This window comes from Camelus ferus, chromosome 5, assembly GCF_009834535.1.
Source record: "Camelus ferus isolate YT-003-E chromosome 5, BCGSAC_Cfer_1.0, whole genome shotgun sequence".
Classification (NCBI taxonomy): Eukaryota; Metazoa; Chordata; class Mammalia; order Artiodactyla; family Camelidae; genus Camelus; species Camelus ferus.
The window spans coordinates 78,680,479-78,694,056 of record NC_045700.1 but is presented as its reverse complement, the minus strand read 5'-3'; the positions used below and the strand labels follow the sequence as shown (position 1 = coordinate 78,694,056).

General features: G+C 35.7%; 1 protein-coding gene across 4 annotated transcripts in view; it reads left to right on the top strand.

Annotated features, from left to right (window-relative positions):
• The first annotated feature begins 28 nt into the window (after window positions 1-28).
• PECR (peroxisomal trans-2-enoyl-CoA reductase) overlaps window positions 29-13,578 on the top strand; it is a 29,535-nt gene continuing 15,985 nt past the window's right edge. For 2 of the 4 annotated variants that reach the window (XM_014561069.2, XM_014561070.2), the window contains exons 1-3: window positions 30-225; window positions 7,093-7,226; window positions 8,255-8,420. In XM_014561069.2, coding sequence (XP_014416555.1) covers window positions 102-225; window positions 7,093-7,226; window positions 8,255-8,420 — 424 coding nt within the window. In that variant the 5' untranslated portion in view covers window positions 30-101. Of the gene's footprint in view, window positions 226-7,092; window positions 7,227-8,254; window positions 8,421-13,578 lie in introns of all 4 variants that reach the window. The other 2 variants (XM_014561068.2, XM_006186819.3) reach the window with 2 other exon arrangements.

Genomic DNA, 13,578 nt, shown 5'->3' with positions numbered 1-13,578 from the left:
GGTCACGTGGGTGCGCGCGCTCAGTCCTGCCCGCCTTAAAGGCGGCCCGGACCCAGTGAGCTGGTGTGGCGTTCCCTCCTGGCATTCTAGCCCTCGCAGCCATGAGCTTTTGGATCAAGGGCAAAAGCTACTTAGTGGCAGGCTTGCTGCAGAACCAAGTGGCCATCGTCACTGGCGGAGGCACGGGCATCGGGAAGGCCATCGTGACCGAGCTGCTGCACCTGGGTACGTGAGCAAGCCCCTGAGAAGGGTACCCAGAGCAAGGGAAGTGTAGATAGATGTAGATAAAATTAACCGAAAGGGAGAGAGGAGAGAGTTCTTCCTAAGAGGTGGTGGAGAAGCTTTGCCGAATGAAACACTGTAAACTAAAGGGAACCTTTTAAGCCAAAGGTTCTGTACCCGAGGTGGGGATTAAGGAGACCTGTGGAAAACATGCTGTGGAATTTATTATGGATGTGGATTTATATTGCCTATAGAGTGATTAGGAAACATGGGAAGACTACACTTAACTGGAAAAGGTTCTAACATGTATTTCGTATCTCGTAAAAGTTCTTGGACGAAGGGAGGACTTTGTAAATACGTATACAAGGAAAGAAAACACGAAGGGGAAAATAGATAAATTGACCTATATGAAGATGTAAATCCTCATTGAATTAAAAAAAGCAATATATAGTTTAAAGGCACATGAAAAGCATTTACACATACAACAAATGTAGTATATAAAGCACTTTCACAAATAAATAAGGAAAAAAAATTAACACACTGATAGAAAAATAGGCTTATGATGTGGACCAAGTGTTTCAAATAAAGAATCAAAAATAGGCAGTGAATATGTGAGAAAATAGTCGACTTTTTTTGGCAATGAAATGCAAAATATAACAATAAAAACATGCTATTGTTTTTCTAACAAAATTTTAAAACATTGGGGAAAATGAAGTGTTGATGAGAGAATGAAAAATCAGGGAACAATGTAAATTATTACAAGCTTTCTAGAGATAAGTTTGGAAAAAAAAATGTGTTAACAGTATTCATGCTCTATGACCTTGTAATTCCTCTCTCAGGAATTTACTCTGAGGAAATAATCAGAGACAAGTATAGACTTGTAGTATAAGAATATAGTATTGAGTAGTGAAACATTGTAAAGGAAATAATTAAATCAGTAACAATGAACTATTAATGCTGCTATTTAAACATCTTGCTGTTGAAGACTTTATGTGGACAAATGCATAGTACATAATTGAAAAAAACAGGATTCCAAACAAAATATAGCATTCCAGTTTAATTGTTAATGAAAAAAATATATATGTAGAAAAAGACTGGAAAGAAGTTTATAATATTGTTAACAGCAGCTACTTTTTCTGGAAATGACGAGTTTGGGTAGTTGAAGTGTCCTCATTTTTCAAGTATTTTTAATGAGCATGTAAATTGTCTCTGCTTGCCATTATGTTTCTAATGCCTGGCACATAGTATGGACTTAAAAACATATGTTAAAAAAAAGAAACAATATTTTAGAGAGAAAAAAGATGGGAAAGTAACATTTCTGAATCTGGCCCTGGTGTAGCCTCATCACCATTACTGCCCACTTCACTCCCAACACCGTACTCTATCCCTTTTCAGGAAAATTCATAAGAAAAGTGGACTTGGTTATCATTTTACGTGAAAGTCAGGTACTAGTCTTCACAGCAGATTTGTCAGATCCAGGTTCAATCTTTCAGGACTCTTTATGGGTTTTCATATATTTGAACTTCATTTCTGTTTGGTAAGTTTGCACTGACCAGACACTGCATGTCAGCCGTGGGGCACAGTGGCAAACCTTATTTTTATTAGAACACAAGGAAATATTAAGGTGATGATCTTATAATTTTTTGGAAACCAGGGATCCTTTTGAGATTGCAATGATTGGGATGGAGCATCTCCCCAGAAAAAAGTATTTCATATACTTAAAAAATACATGTAATATTTTATTATAAATGGATTTCCTTCAGGGAGAGAATATGCAAATAATTTTTACTCTTTCTCAGCTTTCTTTTTTAATTTCAGAATTAATGGCTACTTTCTGAAAATTGTTATAGAAACCCAAATTGGGCAATAAAATAAAATATTAGCCAATTCTATTTCTAGTAAGAAGGCGTGGATTACAAGTTGAATTTTGAGGCGTGGTTTTTTAAATGGTTGTTATCGTGTTGTCTTTCACATCCAAATGATTTTGGCTGTTCCTTTCCTGAGAGGATGCTGAAAACCCTAGCTCACAAGAGTGAGATGTAGTGAACATAATTGGAACCCTCTTCGTCTGTTTGACAGTTAGACAACGGGAGTCCTGATTCCATCAAGGAATGCTGTACCCAAGACCATTCACATTGAATTCAAGCCAGACCCTTGTCTCTGTCCTCAAGGTTGTCATTGTGACAGTGGTTGCAATGAAAGTAGACATAGCAAGTGGAACTTTTTCTTGGCTCTGGGACTAGACTCTTAACACCAGGGGTTAGAAGTTGCTTAATCAAGGCAGCACTCCAAGTTAAAGACTGAAAGAAATCAGTATCAGCCCAGGCAGGAAAGTAACGTACTTTGCTACAAATGCCTCTGATGTGAGAAATAACTTGTTATCTGCAAGTTACTTCCTCTTCTTTTTTTTTTTTTTTTCATTGGATTTTGGAGGAGGATAATTAGGTTTGTTTATTTATTTATTTAGACAGAAGTACTAGGACTTGAACTCAGGACCTCATGCATGCTAAGCATGCACTCTACCACTGAGCTATACCCCCCTTCTTTTTTTTATTAATTGAAGTATAGATGATTTACAATATTTTGTTAGTTTCAGGTGTACAGCAAAGTGATTTAGATGTATACATATATACATACTTTTAATGATTCTTTTCCATTATAGGTTATTAGCAAGTTACTTCTGTACGTGTTTTAACTAAATTTATCAAGCTTTCTGAATTTCTGTAGCAACTCATGTAAAAAACAGAAAATGTCCATCCGAATCATTTAGCATAAGGGTTAGAAGAAAGACGTTATCTAATTATTTTCTAGTTTGTTGTAAGGTAATATAAGAGCACTGCAGTAAATTCAAGTAGTATAGAAGTATATGAAAGAAAAAAATGAGCTTTCCCTTTCTGCCCTTCTGAATCCCCTTCCTGGCAATTTTCTGTGAGTCATTCACATGCATACAAATACACATGTGTGTATTTTGTTATTTACAAACCTGGGATCGGAGGATTCTTACTGCTCTGTAATTTTTCCTTTCCATGCTAATACATATAGTAATATCTCATTCTTCTCAAAGTTATATGATATTCCATTGTATGGATGTGTAATAATTTATTTGACCATTCCTTTCATGGAAATTTAGGTTTATAGTTTTACCCAGGATTGCAGTGTTCTTCTTTGTAACACCTTTGCCCTCTAGTTCAAGTTTATATAGCAGTTGAAATAAATAGCCTTTCAAAGTTGTGTTCCAGTACAACTCTGCTACTATTAGGTAACTTTCCTCAGGTCCTCAGGGTTTAGGTAGTAATCAGTGATGATTCAATAAACTTCTTTTTTATATTTTTATTGAAATATGTTTAGTTTACAATGTGTCAATTTCTGGTGTACAGCATAATGCTTCAGTCATACATGAACATGCATATATTCATTTTCATATTCTTTTTCACCATAAGTTACTACAAGATATTGAATATAGTTCCCTGTGCTATGCAGTATGAACTTGTTCATTGGATTTTGTGAGAATCCGCCTGTATTTTGAAGCGAGAGACACCCTGCCAGAGTTCAGTAGGTGTTCTGTGTGATTCATTGGGTTTGTAGATCTAATTCTTGGTGTTTTTGTGGGAGAGGGTGAGCTGTGAGTCTCTCTACTCCACCGTCTTGGCACCTTCCCCAATAAACTTCTAATTAGATAATTCATATGAATAATCCTATTTATATTTTCACCATATTTCTTGTTTGAAGCCTTAGACAAACTCAGCATTAATCACCTTAGTATTCCTGAGGATATATATTTATATATTTTTTTAATGACGCTTAACTTCTTAATGTGGATTTAGGAAGAGTTTTAGGTGCCAGATTTCCCTGCCCCATTCAATCTGTGCCCTACTCTGGAAGCTAGAGCAAATAATGCAATAATCTTGCAGGCAAAAAGATTAATGAGGGAAGTGGGGCAGAGGCAGTGGCTGATCCAGGGGAATGTGTTTCTTCTTTCCATTTTACTGATCAGATTAGTTATTCCTCTTAACTCAGGGAAGCCTGGCAGAGGGTTGGACCTGAGCTAGAAGTGTATATTTCAGTTCTTTTCCCTCCTGGGAGTAGAAGGCCCCTCCTGGAAACAGGTGAAAGAAATAAGGATTCTCCCTAATAGTATAAATTATGCTTTGTTGAAAATTATGAATGTATTTTGATAAATTAAATTCTCTTTTAAAGTTAGTCTTGTCTTAGAAGGAACTCATAGCAAATCTTTTTAATATTTGCTTTATAAAGCTCTCAAGTTGCCTGTCAGAATTTCAAAAAGTTGTTTGCATTTGGAGCTCACTAAATTATAACCTGAACTTGAAAAAATAGTTTTTTAAAGTACCTTATTTTAATGTGAAGCAGCCATCTCATCATACACAACTAGAATAGCTCTGGTCAAATGCACAGTCATTTTACGCTTTACCTTTCCAAGCCTCATTTATCCCATACATGAATATTGAATGTGGACTGTATGTGAGTGTAACAGTTACAGTAATGACAGGGTCTCCCTATCTTCCAGGGGATGACAGTGATTGAGGGAAGACAGTTAATTATCATACAACAGAGGCAGGTATGTGAGAGCACGTAGAAGGAGCTCCAGCCTGCGCTTGGTAAGGGAGAGGAAGAAGGGTTTTAATATAGTTGTGATTATCAGTATGGTTCATTTGAAATCTGCCATCCACATCTGGGCTTCCCAGAGCAGGGGCGAGGCTCCTCCCTCTCTTTGAGGCTGCCTTGGCAAGTATTTCTGCTTTTTATATTTGTGCATGAAAAGAAGGAAGTATTCTCTTTAGGATGAACCAAAACGTAAGGCAACAATGAGCAGTAACATTCAGGATTACTTTGTAAGGTAAATGAATATTCCAGCATCTCAGAGCTTATTATTTTTACTTAAGGAAAACACTGGTAGCAGTGTCCACAACCCCATGGGTAGCTCTTCCTTTTACAACTCCATTTACATTCAATTCTAATTTCACTTCCAGTGTTACAATTTTTATTTCTTTGTTGTGTTTCCATCTTTATTGGCCAGTCACTCTTTCAATCGTCCTTTTTTTTGGTAAAGTGTCATATGTGTTTATCATTGGAAGACAAAGAGGCAACACAGCTGCCTTCTTTGCTGTCTGTGCATAGATTGAAGAACAAAAGCACAGTGACCGGTCATTTACAGACATTGAAAGAAGTGACACGATTAGTCACTGATTGTGATGTGCGCCTTTATTTGCATGATGACTTATGGATTTGTGCTAGCAATGAAGGTTGTATTTTATGCAGTTGCTCACAGTTAATATGGCATAGTAACTGAAATTTGAACCATGTTGTTGGGAGACTGGGGTTATTTAAGCTAATGTAACAGAAATTAGGGTGCATTAGAGCTGACCAAAACAAGAACTGATAGTACTTCTATTTCACTGTTCCTGACCATTGTATAGCAATTAAATTCTGTTCCCATACATTTTATGTCTACATATGTTATAAATCCTACAATACATTGCTATCATTTTTACTTTAAAGAAGCACAACCTTTTAGAGAGATTTGAAGGAAATACAAAAAGTCTTTATGTTTACTTTATTTACTCACAAAATTACCATTTCTGGTAGATTCAGATTTTCATCTGGTATCATTGCCCTGCTTGAAGGCCTTCCTTTAATCTTACTTGCAGTGCTGGTCTGCTTTAATGAATTCTGGATATTATGTGTGTGAACAAGTCTTTACTTCGCCATCATTTTGAAAGCTGTTTCCACTGGATACGATTTCTAGGTTCCAAAACTCTCCACTGTCTCCTGGCTTTTATTGTTTCTGAAAAGAAGTCTTCTGTCTTCCTTGTCTTGTTTTGTTCTGTACTTAATGTGTTCTTTCTCTGGCTGCTTTTAATGTTTTTCTCCTTATCCCTGGTGTATTTAATTGTGTCACCAATGCCATTTCTGGGTCTGTTTTTATTAATTGACTTTTCCCTCATCCTGGCTTGTATTTTCCTTCTCCTTTGTGTGTCTGGTGGTTTTTGTTGGATGCCAGACATCTGAATTTTGCCTTGTTGGATGCTGATTATTTTTATATTCTTAAAAATACTATTGAGCTTTGTTCTGTGATACAGTTAAGTTAACTTGGAAACAGTTTGATACTTTAAAGAGGCTTTCTTTCTGTTACCCGTTGACCTGAACAGCTTTTGGCTTAGGGTTAATTTTGCTTCACTACTGAGGCCATACTCTTCTGAGTACTTTACCCAGTGCCCCATAAGAGTGTTTTTCCTGGTGGGAACACTGACTGTTCCCAGATCTGTGTCAATGTCTGGGTTTGTTTCCTCTGCTTATTTTGGGTGGTTCTTTCCAGAGCCTCAGATAGTTCCCTTACGTGTACTGATCAGTGCTCAGGTGAAAACTGGAAGGAACTCGACAGATCTCTGGAGCTTTCTCTTGGTGTCCCTCTTTGCTTCCTGTGCCTTGTGTAATCCAGCCGTCTCGGCCTCCCTGGACTCCCACTTCCATCTCCTCTACCCCGGAGACTGCTGCGCTATGAATGGTTTCCTCCCCTCTGTGCTGAAGCCTGGAGACTCGCTGAGCAGCAGCCTGGAATAATAATAGGGCTCACGTTGTCTCTTCCCATTCTCTGGGATCACTGTTCTGTGCTGCCTGATGTCCAATGCCTGAAAATCATTGTTGCACATATTTTGTTCAGTTTTTAGTTGTCTTGTGCTGGAGGGTAAACTCAGGGTCTATTACTCCACCTTGACCATAAGCAGAACTTCTAGTTTATCTTTTTTTTTTTAAACAGGATCACATGAAATATTTTCTAAATATTACTACTTTTGGAATTTGGACAACCAATGAAAACATATTTACTTGTTCTTTGGCTGTTGTCGCCCCCAGGGTGTAATGTGGTCATTGCGTCCCGTAAGTTTGATAGATTAAAAGCTGCGGCAGATGAACTGAAGGCCCATATGCCTCCTGACAACCAGGCTCAAGTCACTCCCATCAAATGCAACATCCGTAACGAAGAGGAGGTAACACAAATTTATCTTTATTTATTTGTTTTAATTTATACTAGTTGTTCCTAAACCTGACTGTGCTTTGGGTTTTCCTATGGTAGCTGTCTTAGATGAGGTTCACTGAAAGCAGAGCCTGTGACGGGGATTCTTGAGCTAATGAGCTATGAGTTAGTAACCTCAGGAGAAGGAGAGGAAGGGAAGCAACATAGGGAAGCTAAGCAAGCACAGTTTCAGCTAGAGACTACCTTTTGTCCTTGAAGTCATTTCTTAATGTCTATTTCATCACTATCCATCATTCAGGGTTGGTAGCTTACAAATTAAAACAATGGAGGAGTGATCCAGGCCCTTGGATAAATCTTGTCATCAAAATTCCAGATTTAGCTTTATGATCCATGAGCATTAGATACTGGTAGATTATCCACTGGTATAAATTTTTCAGGTTTATTCATTGTGACTACATCTCCATTTATTGTGGTACTCAGAGTTACCGTTCACTGTGAGAGACTGTGCGCTCTGTTACTCACCTAGAGCAAGGGATAAAATCCAAGTGGCAAGTTAGGTTATTAACCAGTTCACTTTTAAAATTTTATTTATTTATTGAAATATAGTTGATGTATAGTATAGTGATTCACAATTTTTGAAGGTTATACTCCATTATAGTTATTATGAGATATTTACTATATTCCCCCATGTTGTACAATACATCCTTGTAGTTTATTTTATACCTAATAGTTTGTACCTCTTAATCCCCTACCCTTATATTGCCCCTCCCCTCTCCCTACTAATAACCACTAGTTTGTTCTCGATATCTGTGAGTCTGCTTCTTTTCTATTATATTCACTAGTTTGCTGTATTTTTTGGATTCCACATAAAAGTGGTATCATATGATATTTGTCTTTGTCTGTAACCAATTCACTTTTTTTTTTTTTAAATGGAGGTCCTGAGAGTTGAACCCAGGACCTCGTGCATATTAGGCATGCGCTCTACCCCTGAGCCAGTACCCTCCTGCACGTAATGGATTCACTTTTAATGTTTTTATTTAGGTGAATAATTTGGTCAAGTCTACCTTAGATATTTATGGTAAAATCAATTTCTTGGTAAATAATGGAGGCGGCCAGTTTTTTTCTCCTGCTGAACACATCAGTGCAAAGGGATGGCATGCTGTGATTGAAACCAACCTGACAGGCACCTTCTACATGTGCAAAACAGGCAAGTGTGATCAATAATCCAAAAACTCAAACTGTCTTTATGTAAGGATCATAGAGAATCCTGAAAGAGAAATTGTTAGGGGCTCAGAAGCTTACGTCATCAACATCAACATTTATGGTTCTGATTTAAGTTACATACATCATAGCAATGTAATTCCTACATTTCTGGATAGTAATTTGGCAGTATATATAAAATAGGAATGTTATTTGATCTTATAACTTTATTTCTAGAATGTTATGAAAAAATTTTCAAAAGTTTGTACAAAGATATAGCTACAAAGTATGTCATAAAATTATAGAAAACAGACTGATTTTGTTTTTGAGAAATGAATCTGTTAATTTTTTTATAAGGATCTGCTGATTATTTCAGTCAGATCTTCAGGGAGAATACCAGACAGAGTCCATATTCTTTCTGACTAATAACTAATTAGCACACATGCATAGTCTTTGCATTTCAGGTTATGTTTCATAGGTAGTAATATTAAACTCCTGAAATTGGGTAACTCAAGGATTTCCTTACAAACTATCCAAGACATTTGTATGCTGAAAAATGTAGAATGAATTTAATTTTGACCCATAGGATCTTCACCCCAACATGGGTTAGGCTTTATATTCTTAGATCTCTAAATCAAAGGTTTTGCAGGCATTCCCAACCTTCATCTTTATCTAACTAACGGTATAAAGTGCTGTATTAATTGTGGTATAGGATTGGCTGCTGCAGTGTAGAAGTCCAAAAAAACCAGGAGCTTAAATAAGATAGTTGAGTTCTCTCTCAATGTAAAAAGTCAGGGGATATAGTCCAGCGATAATATGGTTGTTCCATGATTGTTAGAGATTTAGTGTCTTTGACATGTGTTTCCATCTCATGGTCCAAAGTGGCTGCTTCAGCTCCTGCTGTTGTTTTTTTTGTTTTGTTTTGGTTTGGTTTTTTCAGTTCCTGCTCTTGTAACTGCATTCCAGACAGCAGGAATGGGGAAAAATGTAATACTTAGTATTTTTAAGGGCACCATCTGGAAGTAGCACCATTGCATTTACTGATATTCATCAGTTAGAACTCAGATAAATGATTGTACCTACCTATAAGGAGACTGAGAAATACAATCTTCAGGTGAGTAGCTATGTGCCTAAATACAAACTTCTATTTCTATGCAAGGAGAAGAGAATTAGCATTAGGAGATAGCTTGTAGTCTCTACATTCATAGCTCAGAGCTTTGACACCTTCTAACATTCAATCAACAGTCTCTTACTCGCCTGAGGTTCCTTGCTAACAGCTATTAATTAGAAGTCTTCAGAGTCTAGATTCAGTTATGGTTTTTATTAGCCAGAATTGAAGTAATGAATACAGGGCCTATAGGGTTGTTTTTTGTTGTTGTTGTTGTTTTTTATTTGGCCGGGGTGGGGGTTGGATGGAGGGGAGGTAATTAGGTTTATCTCTTAATGGAGATACTGGGGATTGAACCCAGGACCTTGTGCATGCTAAGTACAGTGCTCTACCACTGAACTACATCCTCCCTTCCAGGGTCTGTAGTTTTGTTTTGTTTTGTTTTGACTTTAAACAAGGAGGCTTTTAGCGCTTGGTTTTTAAAGCAAGGAATATTAAACTTTTCTGTACCATACTAATAATAGTGAAAAACTGAAAACCACTTAAATATTGTAGACTAAAATATTAGTTGAGTGAAGTTTTATAATTTGTAGGGTAGAGTGCTGTATAGCCAATGAAAATGCTGGCAAAAGTATACTTTTCAATATGAAAAGATATTCCCAGATATCATTGAGTGAAAAAGCAGGTTATAAAACATACTGTTCAACATGATCGTATTTCTGCAAAAAAAAGTATATATTTGTATGTGAATATATATGAATAGAAGTAATTCTGAAGGAGTTTATACCAAAATATTGACATATATTATCTCAGGGAGGTAAAATAAGATATCGTTTTTATCTTTTTCTTTTTGCTTATCTGCTTTTTCTAGTTTTTCTAAAATTAACATGTATTGTTTATTTAATTAAAATGATTTAAATTATGACTGCATTCAAGTCCCAGCTTTTTTTCTTCTTGTACTCTTTGACATGATATGCTGTTGTTAAAGAATTATGGGAAAATCCACATAAAAATTACTGATGAGTTTGGACTTACCTATGCCTTTAATTATTCATTTTATAATATAGGAATTTTTTTCTCCCAAGTTATTTTTGGGGAAAATCTTGAATATATATACCAATTAAAGGAATAATACAATGAACTCCTATACAGGCATACTTCATTTGATTACACTTTGCTTTATTGTACTTCACATATACTGCGTTGTTTACAGATTGAGGGTTTGTGGCAACCCTGCATCAAACAAGTCTATCAGCACTGTTTTTTCCAACAAAAAGTACACAAGAGCCATCTTGAATAAGCTTCTATAATGATTAATTTTATGTGTCAACCTGACAGGGCCACGGAGTGCTAAGATCTTTGGTCAGACTTTGTTATGGGTATTTCTCTGAGGATGTTTTTGGATGAGATTAACATTTAAATCAGTAGACTGAGTAAAATTGGTAGACTGATTGTCCTTCCTAGTTTGGGTGGTCCTCATCCAATTAGTTAAAAATCCACCCTTCCCTATTACCTTTGAACTGAGACACTGGGTTTTCCTGCCTTTCCATTCACACCAAAACATAGACTCTACCTGGGTCTAAAGCTTCCAGCCTTCAGACTAGATACAGTTTCTCCTGGTTCTCAGTCTTTTGGACTCAGACTGGATACACATTGGCTCTTCTGGGTCTCCAGCTTGCTGACTGCAGATGTTGTGACTTTTTAGCCTTCATGATCTGGTAAGCTGATTCCTCATAATAAATCTGTTTCTCTCTTTATAAACATCCTGTTGATTCTGTTTTTCTGGAGAGCTGTAATACAGCTTCCATTGGTCAAAAATGGCATTTTTGTGGCATTGATGGCACAAAAATGGCAGTGACATTGATTGATATTGATCAGTTATGCTTAAATCCATGAGCTCAAAATTATTCTCAGAAAAAACAATTGGTCATTTTTGGAGGATGCTGAGACCCAACTCAGTCTTTTGATAATTGCTAAAAGGAGAGAATCAAGAGCGTTATCCTTCATCATCTTCATTTCCTATACAAAGCGTCCATTGGGGAAACAGAGGGATCATGGTAAAAATGAAGAAAATTCCATCTTCAGCTAATGAGTGAGTGGATCTAGGCAACAATCATCAGTGGCAGATTAACATCACATCACAAAGGAGACAGGCAAACATCTTATCCCGGTAATTGAATTATCTATTTTTGATTGGTTCTTTATAGTTTCTAGTTCCTTGTTACAGTGATTTGCATTTCTATCAATAACCTTTCTTAATTCAGTTAACATTTTTATTACCTGCTTTTTGAACTTGGGGTCTAGTAAACTGGTGAGCTCTGTTTCATAATTTTTTGTTTTATGGGATTTTTCTTATTCTTTTGATTGGGAGTAGTTCCTCTGACCTTTTCATATTGCATAACTTTCTCCATCTCAATGCATACTCTTGAATTATTTTCTTTTTCTTAAGAATTTTATTTAAATTTATAGAATGGTGTTTATGTCTATTATCTCATTTAATACTCATAATGCCTCCTTGATGTAGGTGGGACAAAAAGCATCATATCTGAGCTCAAATTTAGGATATCCAGCCCTAGATCACGTAGGGGCAGGCCTCAGACCAAAGTCTTATAAATTTACATCTGTTCTTCAGTATATTATGCTGCCTCAAAATCCATTAAACACTAGTAGTTTCAAATTTTGTAAAAGAAAACGGTGGTTGCAGGGGCTTCAGGGAGAGGAGAATGGGGAATTATTGCTTAATGAGAATGGAATTTCAGTTTTGCAAGTTGAAAAAAATTTTCAAGATGGATGGTGGTAATGGTTACACAACAGTATGAATGTACTTAATACCACTGAACTGAACACTTAAAAATGGTTAAGATAATAAATTTTATGTTACATGTCTTTTACCACATTAAAAAAAAATTTCAAGGAGAAAAGGACCCTTGAGTTATTTTGACCATAGGATTTGTTCCTTAATTTGTACATTGGCAAATTCAACATTCTAGGTTTCTCTAAATTATTTAGTTTTGCAATTGCTGTGATTCTTATCAGGTTGGTAGTTGCTTGTAAGCTTTTCCTGTTGTTTAGGAAACTTTCTTCCTGTACATTTGTCTTTCTTCTTCCAATTTGTTCTTGGTGACTGTATAGTTTGATGACTCTTTGAAATATCTTGAAGAAATATCAACAAAATAACCCTAGAAAAGTTTCCGGGGAGAAACACATAGGTGATTTCAGAACTCTAAAACATATGGAAGTATTTAACCAGAAGCAGGCAATCCATGTAGGTAATTCAAATAAATTTATTCTCCTTTCTTATGCTTGTATCAAATGGTTTTAGAATTTTAAAACATTTGATATGGTACATACTGCTTTATTTATTTTAATTTCCTTGACCATTTATTTTTTGGCTTGGCTATTCTTGACCATTTATTTTTTTCAAATGAATTCTATATTCATATTCTTTGTCAAAAATCCTGTTGGGGTATTTGATTGGAATTGTGTTAAACTTATTAATAATTTGGAAATGATTAATACGTTTAAGTATTATTTCCTTATCATAACTTATCTTTTCATCAAGGAACTCTTTTATACCTTTTGACCAAGGTTTGTCATTTTTATCATGTAGATTGCGTATATTTTTTAAGGTCACACCTAAATATTTTTGATGGCTATTGCTATTTTGAATGAGCTCTTTTTCCATTTATTTTCAACTGGGGTATTGTTGGTTTATAGAATAATAATTTTAAAAATATATTTTACGGCTTTTCTAATGATTTGCTGCTCTTTCTACTGGTTTGTCAAATTATTCTCTTGGGTTTTCCAGGTAAATAATCATGTTGTCTTAAAAAATAGCTACTATGTTATTTTATGGAGTCAAAAATACAGTCAATTGTGAAATGCGCTGTCATTTTATATATTGTTGCATATGTAAAAACAGTGCTAATTGTTTTTATCCCTACTTCAGCAGTGTGAAAATAGTGTGAAAAAGTTGTTTTTGATTTTAAAAAATATTGTAAGTAATGTTTTCTTTTCTAATGGTTTTACCTCCTTTTTATGAAAGTCAATATTTTTA